This window comes from Pyrus communis, chromosome 7 (genome assembly GCF_041283825.1).
Source record: "Pyrus communis isolate YQ-2024b chromosome 7, ASM4128382v1, whole genome shotgun sequence".
Classification (NCBI taxonomy): Eukaryota; Viridiplantae; Streptophyta; class Magnoliopsida; order Rosales; family Rosaceae; genus Pyrus; species Pyrus communis.
The window spans coordinates 26,210,381-26,225,506 of record NC_142571.1 but is presented as its reverse complement, the minus strand read 5'-3'; the positions used below and the strand labels follow the sequence as shown (position 1 = coordinate 26,225,506).

At 40.0% G+C, this 15,126-nt stretch overlaps 2 protein-coding genes and 1 pseudogene across 2 annotated transcripts; all 3 read right to left on the bottom strand.

The window, feature by feature from the left end:
• Nucleotides 1–151: 151 nt before the first annotated feature.
• On the bottom strand, nucleotides 152–2,883 carry LOC137734472 (cation/H(+) antiporter 15-like). The gene is made up of 3 exons (XM_068473734.2): nucleotides 2,656–2,883; nucleotides 1,422–2,417; nucleotides 152–1,351 (listed from the first exon to the last, which is right to left on the bottom strand). The coding sequence occupies exons 1-3, from the start codon at nucleotides 2,881–2,883 to the stop codon at nucleotides 152–154; spliced, it is 2,424 nt and encodes an 807-aa protein (XP_068329835.2).
• A 2,303-nt stretch (nucleotides 2,884–5,186) lies between these two features.
• On the bottom strand, nucleotides 5,187–7,473 carry LOC137734471 (cation/H(+) antiporter 15-like). Its single transcript, XM_088697441.1, has 2 exons — nucleotides 6,559–7,473; nucleotides 5,187–6,368 (listed from the first exon to the last, which is right to left on the bottom strand). Exons 1-2 carry the CDS (start codon nucleotides 7,471–7,473, stop codon nucleotides 5,187–5,189), a joined length of 2,097 nt encoding a protein of 698 aa, XP_088553567.1.
• A 3,570-nt stretch (nucleotides 7,474–11,043) lies between these two features.
• Nucleotides 11,044–13,344, bottom strand: LOC148695966 (cation/H(+) antiporter 15-like; annotated as a pseudogene).
• Between the last annotated feature and the right edge of the window lie 1,782 nt (nucleotides 13,345–15,126).

Below are 15,126 nucleotides of genomic sequence, written 5' to 3'. Positions count from 1 at the left end.
CATTTGGAACTTGGGATCCAAACACAAAAATCAAAACTCAAGCGCCAAATGTTTGGAAACTATTGGCTGATATCGAGTATCAGCCAATGCCTTATTCGATATCAGCCAAAGATTAATTCTCGATACCAAATAATCTTTCTCCCGAAACGATTCATCGATGAAAGTTGAACATACTTAGCGAACTTTTTGCGGATTCGTTACGAAAACCTTTATGACTTAAGCCCCTGGTTTCTTGCATGACCAGTACATTCACCATCCCACCACAGAAATCAGGAGAAGCAAGCATGTCACCAATTACTCCCAACTCTGCATTTTCCATGAATTCTGCCATTTGTTCCTCCGACAATGCCTTATTCGTATGCCGTCGCCCCACCATCACAAGATCATACTCGACCTGCAACTGCCTGATAGTATCCATAACCTGTACGTTGTCATCCACCTCGATGTCAATCCAATTCAAACAATCATTCCCAACATTCCTTAGCTTAAACTCATCCACCAACGACTCATCGAGCATTTCCTCCTTTTTTTCCTCTTCATCTTTTTGTTCCAATTCATTCCGAAACGTGAACCTGTAGACCGTAAGGCCCACATCAGGGCTGCCTGACATGCAGAATGCATAGGATAAGGCCTCACGGTCGTCTGGTCCACCGATGAAAAACAACCCTACATTATAGGTGAAATGGCTGATCCAGCCATGCTTAGCAGAAAAACCTCTGTCAACTAGTATTCCAACTGTACATGGGGCATACGCTTGTACATTGATGTTGAATTGGCGTATGGCGGCAGTCGTGGTAGAGCCGACCATAGACTGGTGGTTTTGATGAAATGGTACGATGATAAGAGGTATAAGCTTGTCATTAGCTAGATGGAAAATCGTCTCGTGCATGCATTTATAGGGAACTATCATTTTGTAGGTTTGGATGGTGACCGGTCCTCTGGAGTTTCGTGAGTAATTCTCAAAGGCTCGCATCATTTGGCGTGTGGGTGAATCTGTGCGCTTAAACGTCTTCCTCTGCTTCTTGTAAGGGATTAGCATTGGCCCGGCGGGACCAATGTGCTCGACAGCATGGACAACGTAGATGCAAATGGGGCTTGTATCTGTTGGGTTTGAGGCTTCAAGGAGGGTGATGATGGTGCGAACACTTTCTTGGTTGTGAAAACAACAAAGAATACGAAATGTTTCATTGCTTTTTGGCATTGATTGCATATTTCTGACTGCTGAACATAATTTGGTTGATGTTACGCTGCGTATTTGAGGCTTGTATAAGAATCGTACAATTGGTGTTAGGATCATCGTCACCACCAGAAATGACAACAAGATTTGAGTAAAACATTGATCATCTACCATCTGCAATTTTCAAATAAGGATTAAAACCAAATAAATAGAAGGTATTAAAAGAGTGGATCCAACTGATTACCTTCATGGTCTTCCATCGATTATAAGCGATAAGATCTATTATGCCCTTGATATTCAGGATGGCGCCGAGCAAGAGACTATTTTTTAACCTAATTTTGCAGCACAATGCAGCCACTGTGATTGCCCCAATCTTGGCAACATATGACACAACAATGATAATCTGAAGTTTGGTAAAACTGCTCCAATCGCGAATCGAATACACGTCTATAGTGTAGCCAACACGGAAAAAGAACATCGGCAGAAGAAACTTGGAGACCAAGAATTCGGTCTTCTGTACTAATGTTGCACCCAGAGGTGGCCCATGTGGAATGGATAACCCCAGAATTAAAGGACCAGTTGTAGGGGCTGTGCCTATGAAGTCAGAGATAAATGCCATTACAAGAACCCAAAGTTGTATTGCAACTATGTAGCTTTCTTTCACTTCTAAATCTTCGGGCGTCTTCTTAATAATCAACAGTAGAACTGGTCGTACGACGTGAAGAGAGAAATATATCAATGCCAATAAGGAAATGAAAGCCTCCAGTCCTTGGATTCCACCCTTTTGTATAAACATATAATGCAATGTGGTGAATGCCCATTGTATAATATCATTGAACATTGCAGAGGACATGGCAAGTTGCCCCAACTCAGAAGTCATAAGATTGAGATCGTCCATGGCCTGAGCTATGTTAGGGATATAAGTGTACGATAGAGAAAGCGAAGAAAATAAAACCAAGATCCTTCCTCCACTGAGTCCATGAACGTTGCAGGCCAGCGGGGAAAGGATGGTTAAGGTGACTGCCAACGGGAAAAGGAAGCCCGCAAGACCAATCTTCCAGGCGCTATTTGCTGTCCTTCTGACCATGGAAATGTCCAATTTCACCGCCATTAGGAATATAGAGTATATTACGCCGAGCCAAGAGATTGTACTAAACAAAGGATAATCTTGATTGGGGAATAGTTTGTCCCTGAGTTCCTTGTTGCGCCCCAGCAGAGATGGCCCCAAGGTAATGCCAGCCTGAAAAAATCAACCAAAAGATGGAATCTGTTCAGAGCATAATATAAGTTTGCTCCTGCAGGTCATGAAACAAGTGAGTTCATCAGTTAAGAACACGGGTAAGGACTTTTCAATCATAATTATATTAAACAGGCCTGTGGCTCTTTGCCTACAAATCAGCTCTTTGAGGCACTTCAGGCATTTCATCAAATGGGTTGCTTGCCACCCAAGGAAAAAAAGACAAATAGGGAAAACAAACCAGGAGGCTGCAGACCAGCTTGGTTTGTCCGAGAGGCCTCAGGAAAAAATAAAGCACCCTGGACGTGATGACGATGAGGAGGGTTTGCGCCAACATTGATAAAAACGGATTTTGTAAAGGATTATCTCCTACCCAGATGCCTTTGGAGTGGAGGGGGCGAAGTGGTCCACAAAACTCCATTTCTGATCCCGGTTTGTAAGTCTTAGGGTTACTGCTTAAGCTCGTCATTTTTGCACCTGCCAAGAATTGAAATGCAATGCAATAAACCCTTGTAATTTTTCCCAATTATTGTTAGATGATCAACATCTTAAATACTAAATATCGAGATTAATTGGAGATTAGGGTTGTGAAATTCAGTATAAATAAGAGGAATATCGCCATGCAACGTAAGAAACCGAGCCAGGAAGCTCATGCTATGCTCTGTTGGAACAATTGGCCAGCTACATCTGACTTTGTTATGGTTGAACAAATCAGAGCCGTTATAACAAGTAATAAAACGCGGTAAGAGCCGTTGCAGTAGAAGGTACGATCCTTATTTTGGTAGACCAGGATCTTTTGTCCAGGTCTTCGCGTACTAGTCTGTGAGTTGGAAACTTCAATTCCGATGCAAAAAATTCTGTTTAGAATGTGCAAGCTTGTTTGGTATCCTATTAAAAAAAATTCATCATTTTAAAAACATTTCTTGAAAATAATTGTCTTTAAGATTCAAAAACTTATTTGATATGAAATTTAAAAGTTTTAAATCTTAAAATTTAAATCAGACAAAGAGATCCAAAAGAAGGTGAGAAAAAGGAGAGAGTATTGGAGGAGATACATAAGATGAGAAGAGAGAGAAAGAACACATAGAATGAAGATAGCGGATTGAAGTGAGAAAGGAGGAGAGAGAAAATAAAGGAGTGTGTTTAAGTTTAAAAACTCTACATACTTACTTTTTGTGTTTTTAGAGAATAAGTCATATTTTTAAGTTAATCTTGAATTTAGTTTTTTAAAATAGTCATACCAAACAAGTTTTAAGCCCTAAAGCTTGAAAAGTGTTCTGAGTTTAAAAAGTTGAATTCAAGTACAGTACCAAACATGCCTTGATTATTTTCAAAAAAAAAAAAAAAAAAACTTGTTTCTAAATGTTTTTGAATTAAAATTAACTTTTTTTTAATACATTCGATGTTATCTACACTAATTGGTGGGTGAGGAGAGATTTGTCAATGGTCAGGAACATGGGGCAGTACACGGCACGTCATAAGTTATTATACAAATGAAGGGAAGTTCTTTTTTCAAGTGTCTCTCCCCATTTGTATAATGTCATATGGCCTGTGTTCTAGGCACACTGAAAAATCTCTCGTGGTGAGTGGATTAAATTTCACAATGAGCTAGGCATCTTAATTTAGTTCAAATTCACTTTTGACAAGATTCAAACTAAGACCTCTCACTTACAAATAATAAAAAATACCAATAAAATTGAACCTTATTTTTGAATTTTGATCCCATCCGTCTAAAAATACCCTATTGTCTATTTTACTTAGCCCTCGGTTAAAGGAAAAATTCTTGTTTGGGGGCTTTTGTGAGTCACCTCGCTGAAAAGGGGTGGGATGGATCCTATAATCCCCTTTGTTGCGTATCAAAACTTCACATAATATATTGCCGCTTTAGAACCTTATAGTTACGACCGCCATTAACCAGATCTTCCCCTCTCATGTCACCAACTTCCTAGACCCTCAGGATTCAGGATGCAAATCCACAAATTCGTCGTCAACCTGGTAATCTTATAATCCTTCAGATATAGTCCTGAATTAATATGCATCTGTTGAACTACTCCTCACATTATCAAGGAGTTTTATGATAGAACTTTACCTTTCTTCACCATCCCTATCGCTGGTGACAAAATTTCTAATTGGCATGAATTATAGCAGTACGTGGAAATTAGATCTGCTTCCTCTCGCAAGTCACTACTACAAAAATTCAACCTTTGTTAATCTATCAAAAGGGTCCACTGTATATTATATATTTTAGGGTTTCAACCGATAATTCGTTTTCTTTGAACAGAAATTTGTTTATTAGTACATGAAAATATTATTACGTACATTCCAGAAGTTTGATAAATTACATTCCAGAAGATGGATAATTTGTTTTAGGGCTGAAACCGTTCCAAGAATTCGTTTATTAGTACGTGAATAATTACTTCCAGAAGATAGACAAATTAACCTTGATACAGTACCAACCAGGGAAAGAAGAACAAGCTACAAGTAAAACCAACGTATTATTTACAAGAAAGCTCAAGATCTGGTAGTCTGGTAGGCTAGTTGGGTACAAAACAAAAATCTCTGTCGTAAAAAATTGATTGTCACATGTAGGAGATTCAACGACATGATCATAAAAATCGTATTATGCCATGCAAGTTCGCAAGATACATGAGTTTCTTGCTCTAATATCGCCATGTAGGAATTAGAGCATCCAACTCAAAATAACAAATGACGATGGTGGAGAAACCGAAGGTCTTATGTAATGTGGTGCAAATCTTGACATTCCTGACATGTTTAGTGAATAGCGATGAAGCTTGATTCTTTCTTTGAAACCTTTGCCCAGTCCCTATGAAAAGCCCCACAACCTAACTCCCTGCTCTCTTGCATAACCAACACATTCACCGTTCCACCACAGAAATCTGAAGAAGCTAGCATGTCTCCAATCACTCCCAGCTCCGCGTGCTCCACGAATTCCACCATTTCTTCGTCCCTCAATGAGATTTCCGCATGCCTTCTCCCTACCATCACAAGGTCATAATCGCCCTCCATATTTTTAATGGACCTCATAACCTGCACGCTGTCTTCCACCTCAATGTCAAGCCAACTCAAGCGATTATTCCCCCTGTTTCGTAGCCTAAAATCTTCAACCAACGACTCGTCAAGCTTGGCCTCTATCCGCTCCTCTTGGTTGCCTGCTTTTAGTTTATTTCGCAAGATGATCCTCAACACCGTCATTTGCACGTCCAAGTTGCCTAACATTCGTTCTGCGTAGGCCAATGCCTCGCGATCATCTGGCCCGCCAATGAAAAACGCAGCTACATTGTGGGAGAAATGTGTCAAGCTCACCCGACAAGGTGAGCCTCTGTCAACTAGTATTCCAACTGTACATTGGCTATGTTTTTGTACATTGATGTTGAATTGCCGTATGGCGGAAGTCAAACTAAGGTCAGCCGTAACGTGGTGATCATGGAACGGAATGATGATGAGAGGAATGTGCTTGTCATGCGCAAGACGGAATAACGTCTCGTGCATGCTTTTATAGGGAGCGATCAAATTGAAGGCATGGATCATGACCAGCCCTTTAGAGTTTTGTGAGTAATTTTCAAAAGCTCGCATCATTTGATGGGTTGGTGTCTTTAAGCTTAACTTCTTGTGAGGGACAAGTCGGGGAATGGCACCCCTCATGAGCTCGACTGCATGTATAACGTAGGCGCAAATTGGGCTTGCTTCTGTAGGGTTTGAGGCTTCCAGCAGGGTAATCAGGTTGCGGATGCTTTCTTCGTTGTGAAAACAACAAAGAACACAAAATTTTCCTGAGTTTCTTGGCATGGATTGGATACTTCTGAGGCGAAAAGATTCGGTTGATGCTCCTAACCGGATTTGAGGATTGTATGAGAATCGTAGCAATGGTGTTACGACCATGGTTATCCCCAACATCGACAACACAATTTGAAGAAAAGTTTGATCATCAATGGCCTACAATTAACATATTAAGAATCAAAATCAGTTGATACTATCTATAGAGTCTAATTAATTAGAAAGTAGGGGATATGGTTAAGAAGTGGTGACACTTGTAGAAAAATAATGGAGGACGAAGTGTATAATTACCTTTCTAGAGTGCTAATAACAATTCTAAAATAAAATAAAATAAAAAGAAGTTAATTACCTTCGAGTTCCTCCATCGATTTAAAAGGGTAGCCTCAATTATACCCTTGGTACTCATCGCCATGCTAAGCATTAAACTATTCTTCAACCCAAATTTGCACCACAATGCAGCTGCCGTAATTCCCACAATCTTCGTAAAATACGACACAGTAATAAGAATCTGAAGTTGAGAAAATCTCACCCAATCACTAATCGAATACACATCTACACTGTAGCCAATGCGAAAAAAGAACATTGGCAGAAGAAATTCGGAGACCAAGGTTTCAGTCTTGTGGACTAATGTTGTTCCAAGAGGAGGTCCTTCTGGTATGACTAACCCTAGAATTACAGCACCCATAGTAGCCGTTGCGCCTAAGGAGTCACAGATAAATGCCATGACTAAAACCCCAAGTTGTATCGCAACTACGTAAACTTCCTTTACTTCCTCTCCGTCTGGGGTATTGCTGATAATCCACAGGATAATGGGGCGTATGATATAGACTGCAAAGATTATCAATGCCAAGAAGGTAAGAAAACCCTGAACTCCATGGCTTGATATATTTTGTTGCATCATTATGAGATAAAATGTTGTTAAGGTCCATTGGATCACATCGTTGACAATGGCGGTGGACATGGCGAATTGGCCCAACTCAGAAGTCATAAGGTTGAGATCATCCAGGGCCTGAGCTATGACCGGAAAAAAGGAGAAAGATATAAAAACAGTCATAAAGTACTTGAAGTATTTTCCCATGGGACTGTTAGGGAATCCATGAATGGCGCTGCCTAGCAGGTAGAGGAGGCTTAAGGTGACCACAGAAGGTAAAAAGGACGCAACAAGACCTACTTTAATAGAGTCTTTTGCAGTCATTCTGATGAGGGATAAGTCATATTTCAATGTGACTATAAATACGGAGTATATAGCAGCGAGCATAGCCATTGTGTCAAAAAGTGGGTTCACTTTGGCTGCGAACAGTTTGTCCTCGAATGGCCTTTTGCCCCCCAAAAGGGAGGACCCCAAGATAATGCCACTCTAGAAAAACAAGCAAACTTTATTAGAAACAATGTGTGTGTGTGTGTGTGTGTGTGTGTGTGACCATGACCATACAAAGTTCAAATCTCATTATCAACAACTGGGAAAACGTACCAGGAGATTGCAGACAAATTTGGTTTGTCCCAATGGTTTGAGAAAATAATAGAGAAATCGAGAAATAAGAACAAATTTGATGATTATGGCTAAGGTTAGAGCGAATGGATCGCCTAAGGGATTATATCCAAACCAAATGCCTTTGTTGTCAACGGGCTGATATGGTATACAATATTCCTCCGGCAATAGTCCAATTGTTTGTGTGACATTGTTCATTGTAGCTACTTTGTACCTCCCAATGGATCACAGATGCAACAACTATCGATCCCATGCCGCCATCTCAGTAATATTCACGGAAATCATCGGAAAGGGTGGTTGTCAGTGAAACGCAGCCGTTAAGAAGACTAGAACGAGCACAGCCGGTAGAATTCAAGTTGAGAAATCTCATGCAGTACTGGAATAATTGGCAGTTGTGTCTCAATTACCGTTTAGTGGTCTTTGGCATGTGGCGTTGAAGTAAGAAATAGTAGGGCAACGTACGAAACGTGATTTGGTAGTTTTTGGCGGTTATGGCGCGCCCTTCTGCTGTAAGAAAGTCGTTAATCGTTATAGAGGGTATATAATAGTTTTCAGTCTCGTGGTACAAGGTGACGAGGTGCAACTAAATTAAGAGGTTGGTTAATTACGTTGTCGGAACAGCTTTCTATTTTTTATTTATATTAAGAAAGTTAACATCCATGCATGTTGGAGTTTGTTTAAGCTGATGAATGTGCATGATCTGTAATTTGCTTATGTTTAGTTTGTTTAAGCCTTTTACGTGCATAAGTTCATAAGGCAATTTAAGACATGTTGAAAACCATGCTATACAAGTTGAAAATTATGTCATCCAACAATAACAAATTTGACAACACCATCATTGTAGTCATCCCTACGTTTTTAATTTTTGACTAAACCATGTAGGCGTTCAAACTCACAACTTTTATAACAATGGGAATGTTTTGGGCTTTTCCCCTATCTTAGGTCCATTTATTTAATGCCCTGACGAAACAATACTTCGGCCTCTTCACAAATGCCATTGTTCTGTTCGTAGCCCCCTTGCTCGCCATTCAGTTTGACACGGGTAGATACCCATAATTCAACGACCCAAATGGAATCAAAATCGATCTCAATAATATAAATCTGATGTTACAACTAGTTCGTGATTCCGTGGATGACAGCACGAGAGAGCTTCCATTTGGCATCGGCAGAAGTGGTCGTTTTGGTCGCGGCGTGGTTGTTGGTGGACGGTGACCGGTGTCGGTGGCATAGTTGCTAGTTATTTGCCCATTTTTGTTTGTTTATAAATATTAAACTTAAGTGGTGAGTGAAGTTACACATGGGTAACTGGTGAGTGAAGTCGCATTCTTCGCACCATTAAGTTTAGTGTTTTTTTAACTACATGTTTCATTCTTTTACTAAATCAAGTCGCATTTTTCAATTAATTGGCACTAGGCCCAAATAGAAAATAGTGAAAAATAAATGGACCACTTGCTCACTTGTTTAACAAGTCCAACAAGAGCAAACCTACAGTACCACAGCTCGTAATACTGATATCTCACTGCTGTCTTGAAAAACAAGTTGTGGATTCTAAGGATGCAAAATTATCATATTGTCTCTCGCCTTGAAACGTGCACAAACATTCTTTACATGTCCGAATTATATCACGTTTATGCTCACGTTTTCATGATGACGAGTACTACTTAAATAAAGCAAGAAAATAATCAAAAGGTGAAAAGAGTTCAGAGGTCCCGTAGGATTTTCATATAGCGTATCAGGGCATTTTTAAACGTTTCATAAAATGTATCCATAAAATCATGTTTTTCGATGTCCTGAATCCGCTTATGACGTCTGTTTCCCAAAATTCAATCGTTTTAGTATAGTTTTATTAATTGGTCCCTTTATGTGCTTAGGTGCATTTGTTAGTGGCCTTTCTGTCCTACCTAGTTTGAACGGCTCTTCAGTGACAGAGTATCAGTGAGTAGACCCTTTCCAAATTGCATGATTTTACTATTTGGACATTGGGATGGCCACGTGCTGGGCGACACCCAAGGGTGATGCAAGCCATTTGATGAATGCATATGCTGAGAACATGCATATAAATTTTGCGCATAACTACGCAATGTAATATTCAAATACAACCTTAACAAAATAATATAATAAGTTCAACTGTCAACAAAATAAAAGTGATAATGCATAACATGTTCAGAGCATACGCATTCATCAAATGGCTTGCGTCACCTTTGTGTGTCGGCCAGCACGTGGCCATCTCGATGTCCTTCGAACACCGAGATCGAGGCGTGTCATGCAGGGTTCTTTCCAGCCCCTCGAAACAATGCAGGTCTAAGAAAAGGCCAGACCAAGGCCTATAGAAAGAAGAGAAGATCAAGGCCCATAGGAAGAAGGGATCACCAAGACCTTAGGAGTTAAGAGAATACAACTCATTGGCACATGATAGACCATCTATGAAGTGCTAGGCAAGGTGCTAGGCATGCAGTGCTAGGCAAAGTGATGGGCGGACCAGGATGTTCTACCGAGGCCACTTCTTTACCGAGATCACCAGAGGATGCTCAAATTAGACCACTAGACCAAGATGTTCAACCATTCCAGAGTGTTCTAATAAGACCACCATTCCAGGATGCTTTACCAAGGCCACCAGAGCAATGTTAGGCTTAGGGCTACACATGCAATGCTAGGTAGAGTGCTACACAGTCGGCCACCTCCCTGAATGCCCTGCGGACAACCACTACATGAACGCACGTTGATCAAGACTAGATATTCCTTTTATCTGAGGCCACTCATTTGAACTTTCGTAGGAAGGTGGGCCTTTTGCCTAAGAGAGAGCAAAGAAAAGAGAGATGCTAATTGGGTGGAGACCTACGGGTCTTGGTCTTCTCCATGAGCTGTTTTTGAGCCATCTCAAATAGTATTTTGTAATCTCAAGCAAATATATATACAATTTATAGTGGACGTAGCTTGTTTATGGTGAACCAATATCGATCTTTGTGTTCATCTTAGTATCTTACTATTATTTTTTATAATATCTTTTAAATTAACTTTGAGATTAGTGAGTTTCAACTCACCTGCACCTGAGTTTGACCAGTAAATTTTGAGTGTTAACATTAATATGAGTAAGGGAAAATAGTAAAATAATCAAAACAAAACAACCTCACATCAGTAATTACTAATCATTTTTTTATTCTTTAAAATTATAAAATGTAAATTAAGTTTATTTTTTGCCAGGCTATAGTCCAATATAAAATCTTTGAAAAGTCAAAGATTGACTGAAAATTTGATTAACTTCTAACTTTTCCAAAAACGTTCCCCCTGTAGATTTACCAGACTAAAGATTTGGTTAAAATTATAAGAAGAACATGTCCCGCACCACTATACAGATCTCTGTCACAAGAAAGGCCATAAATCTGGAAATTTAATTACAAAATAATGGAGAAGGAAAAAGGAATAATGGGAAAAAAGAAAACAAGCTACAATTAAAACCAAGTCATTATCCTATACAAAAAGAAGCTAATAGCAACAATTTCTAATCTCCAAAGTTGCACCTTCTAACTAGAAAAAAAAAGATATTACTGAAAGCAATTTCAATGCCTCGATCAATTAACATAACTCGTATCAGCAATATCTTCAAAAAAGAAAGAGTACAGAATCATATCTGCCGGCAATTCCGCTTCAATGCGAACGTCGGTGGCCTCAACCATATATTGGCGAAATTGCAGCATACAATTCCAGAAAAAACAACTTCCTCTATTTTAGGGTAACAAAGGTTTAGTGCCCGTCGAACTTAGTCTACTTTCCGACTCTTTTCTGGACGCACTTCGAAATGCTCCAAACCCTAATTCTATGCTTTCTTGTATCACCAACACATTTACCGTCCCACCACAAAAATCCGAGGAAGCAACAATGTCGCCGATCACTCCCAACTCTGCATTCTCCACAAACGCTGCCATTTCTTCGTCCCTCAATGTCATATCTGAATGCCGTCTCCCCACCATGACGAGGTTATATTCCCCCTGCGAGTTCATAACCGCATCCATAAGTTGTACTCCGTCATGCACTTCAATTTCCCGCCATAACAACATATGATTCCCCATGTTTTTTAGCCTAAACTCGTTCACCAACGCCTCATCCAGCTTTGCCTCCTGCAGCTCGGCTTCTGTCCCTTCTTTTGATGTACTCTGAAGTGTTATCCTGAACACCATGATGCCAACATTGGGGTTGCAAGACATGCGTTCCGCGTAGGCTAAGACCTCGCGGTCGTCTGCCCCCCCCAACGAAAAACACAGCCACGTTGAAAGAGAAGTGGGGCAAGCTCATCCGACAGGACAAGCCTTTGTCAACTAGGATCCCCACCGTAGACGGTGAGTATGATTGCACATTGGCGTTGAATTGGTGTATGCCAGCGGTCATACTTGGGCCAACAATACCCTGGTAGTTTTCATGAAACGGTATGATGATCAACGGCACAAACTTGTTATCAGCTAGACGGAAAAGGGTATCATGCATGCATTTAAATGGCGAGATCATAGTGTAAGGTTGGCTTATGACTGATCCACCGGCAGTTTTTGAGTACTTGTCGAAGGCTCTCATTATTTGATGAGTGGTTGTGTTTTTGGAGCACAATTTGTTCCTCTTGTCATTACTATGGCAAGGGAGTAATAGTGGTGCAGCACAACCAATGAACTCGACTGCGTGAACAATGTAGGCGCAAATGGGGCTTGATTCTGTCGGGTTTGAGGCTTCCAGGAGGGTTATGATATTGGGGACACTTTCTTCATTTTGGACGCAACATAGAAGGCGAAACATTTCAGACTTGTTGCTTGGCATTGACTGGATGTTTCTGAATCGGGGAAGTATGGATTTGGATGCTCCGAAAGGTTTGTATAAGTATCGTACCAATGGTGTTACAATCATGGTAATCCCAAGAGAAGACAACACCAGTTGGGTAAAACATTGGTCATCTATGGCCTGCAATTAATAAAAACTTGGGACCCGAATTAATCGTTTAATGAAGGGTTAAAGAGGACTATTATAAACAATAATATCACCAATACACCAACCAATTGACTGAGTTGGTAAGGATCGTTTTCTTCGCTAGGCAAAGGCCTAGATTCGATTCTCGCTAACTACAACCCCCAACGATCTAAGATTCAAATAATTTTTTGTAAGAATGATCTCCAAATACATATTAAGAAGTCGAACAATTCCCGTTAGGAAGTTTGGATGATAAAGATATATTATTCGCAAGGGGTGAATATGTGGAGTGAATGCAAGCATTATATGTCGTTAAATGAGGTATGAATGGTAGCACTCATTATTAATTACCTTTAATTCCCGCCAATGAGTATAAACGATAAGCTCGATTATACCCTTTGCACTCATCATTAAGCTCAGCAAGATACTATTCTTGAATCTGATTTTGCAGCACCATGCAATCACTGTACCCCCCACGATCTTTGCAACATATGACACAACAATCAGAAGCTGAAGGTTGGTAAAACTCGTCCAATCTTCAACGGAGTAGACATAAATGTCAAAGCCAATGCGGAAAAAGAACAATGGAAGAAGAAATTCAGAGACCACGTATTCAGTCTTGTGTACGATTGCTGAACCAAGAGGCGGTCCATTTGGAATGACTAACCCCAGTAGTAAAGGACCATAGGTAGACCTCATGCCTACGATATCAGAGATGAATGACATAACTAGAACCCCAAGCTGTAGTGCAATGACATAACTTTCCTTGACTTCTTTTCCTTAGGGAGTAACTTTGATGATCAATTTTACAACTAGCCGTATGACGAAAATAGTGAAGAATATCATCCCCAATAAGCAAGCACAAGTCTTAAATCCATCATTTATAGTTTTCTGAGCGTGCATAAGATGCGCTGCTGTGAAGTTCCACTGGACTATTTCATTCATGGCCGCGGAGGACATGGTAAGTTGTCCCAACTCCGAAGTCATAAGGTTGAGTTCATCCAAGGCCTCAAGTACGACTGGAAAATAAGTGAATGACAAAGAAATGGAAACGAAGAAAAGGAAACTTTTTCCTCCTTTGAGTCCAGGAATGGTTCGGCCTATCGTGAAAACAGTGCTTGAGGTGATTGCTGATGGAAAGAGAAATGTCACTAGAGCAATCTTCCAGGTTTTCTTTGCCATCCCTTTGACCATGTTTACATCAAATTTTACCGTGGCTAGGAATATGGAGTATATTACGCCGAGATGAGCAATTGTTTCAAACAATGGAACCTCTTTTCCTCCGAAAAGTATTTTGTCTTTGAATGCCTTGTTGTACCCTAACAGAGAAGGCCCCAAGATAATGCCAGCCTGAAACAATGAAAGCAATCAAAAGAAAGAAGGGTTCCAGTTAATTTGTCACGTCACCAAAGAAACTTACGAAAAAAATAGTGAAAGTAAAGAAGGATTAATTAGCTGAGATTAGCTCTTCATCAATTGTCGATTGCAACTCTGCAAGGCACTAACTATTCCCAAAAGAAAAAAAATACCACCGCACCCAAAAAAACTCCCACTTGTCCCCTCTTTGAAAAAATTTATTAATAACAAGAATAAATAGAAAAAAAGAAAAGATATAAGCGGGGACTGGGCCAACACCCGCATAGAAGAGTAAATTAGCGAAAACGATAAGTAGGACTAAAACAAAAACATACCAGGAGATTGCAGACATATCTGGTTTGTCCCGAGGGTCTTAGAAAACAATAAAGCAGTCTAGAGGTGAGAACGACGAGGATGATTTGCGCCAGAGTTAGAGGATACGAATAATCTAAAGGATTATCTCCTGCCCAAATGCCTTTGGAGGCATTCTGTTCAAATGGTAGACAATGAGCTTTTGATCCCATTTCGTTGTATTGAGAGTTATTTTTTGAGGTTATCGTTCCTGTATCTATTAACTTGATCTTGTCCATGGTTTCGGTAGTCTGAAGTTCAAACCCTATTAAATTTTCCGAGAAGAACGAAGTGACTTGGTAAGATAACCGCCGTCCCCGGCGGTTGGACATGTGAAACGGGGTTGAGAAGCTCAATATGTATTATAAATTGGAATTTAGCACAGATGAGTTGTTTGCATAAGAAGGCAAGAACAGGTAATTTAGTGATCCTTGTGTTATGTCCTCTTATGCTGAAAGAGTCGTCGTAAAGGGTAGAATTGTCCTTTAATCGGCGCAAGATGATGAGGAAGCGACTATATATGTATACGAAGGACAAATATTCTCAAAGTCAAACGCTCCAGGAAAAACTAGTTGGCCAAGTTATACGTAGCTGATTAATTTCAGCTTATAGCTAAAGATGGTATTTAGAATTTAGTTTATTGATGAGCTGGATTTTATTTTTCTTGTGCTCAATGTACAGAAACAATCTTGAACTGTTATCAATAAAAGTTTCATTTCATATAAAGAAAGGTGGCACATTTTTTTAAATTAGGACACACATATTGTTGACTTT

Excerpts from the sequence above, each read along its gene's own strand:
- LOC137734471 (XM_088697441.1), bottom strand. The coding sequence starts at position 7,473 with ATGGCTATGCTCGCTGCTATATACTCCGTATTTATAGTCACATTGAAA. Across the intron at positions 6,369-6,558 it reads ATCGATGGAGGAACTCGAAG|GCCATTGATGATCAAACTTT; the intron begins GTAATTAACTTC and ends TGTTAATTGTAG.
- LOC137734472 (XM_068473734.2), bottom strand. The coding sequence starts at position 2,883 with ATGACGAGCTTAAGCAGTAACCCTAAGACTTACAAACCGGGATCAGAA. Across the intron at positions 2,418-2,655 it reads AGCTGGTCTGCAGCCTCCTG|GCTGGCATTACCTTGGGGCC; the intron begins GTTTGTTTTCCC and ends TGATTTTTTCAG. Across the intron at positions 1,352-1,421 it reads ATCGATGGAAGACCATGAAG|ATGGTAGATGATCAATGTTT; the intron begins GTAATCAGTTGG and ends TGAAAATTGCAG.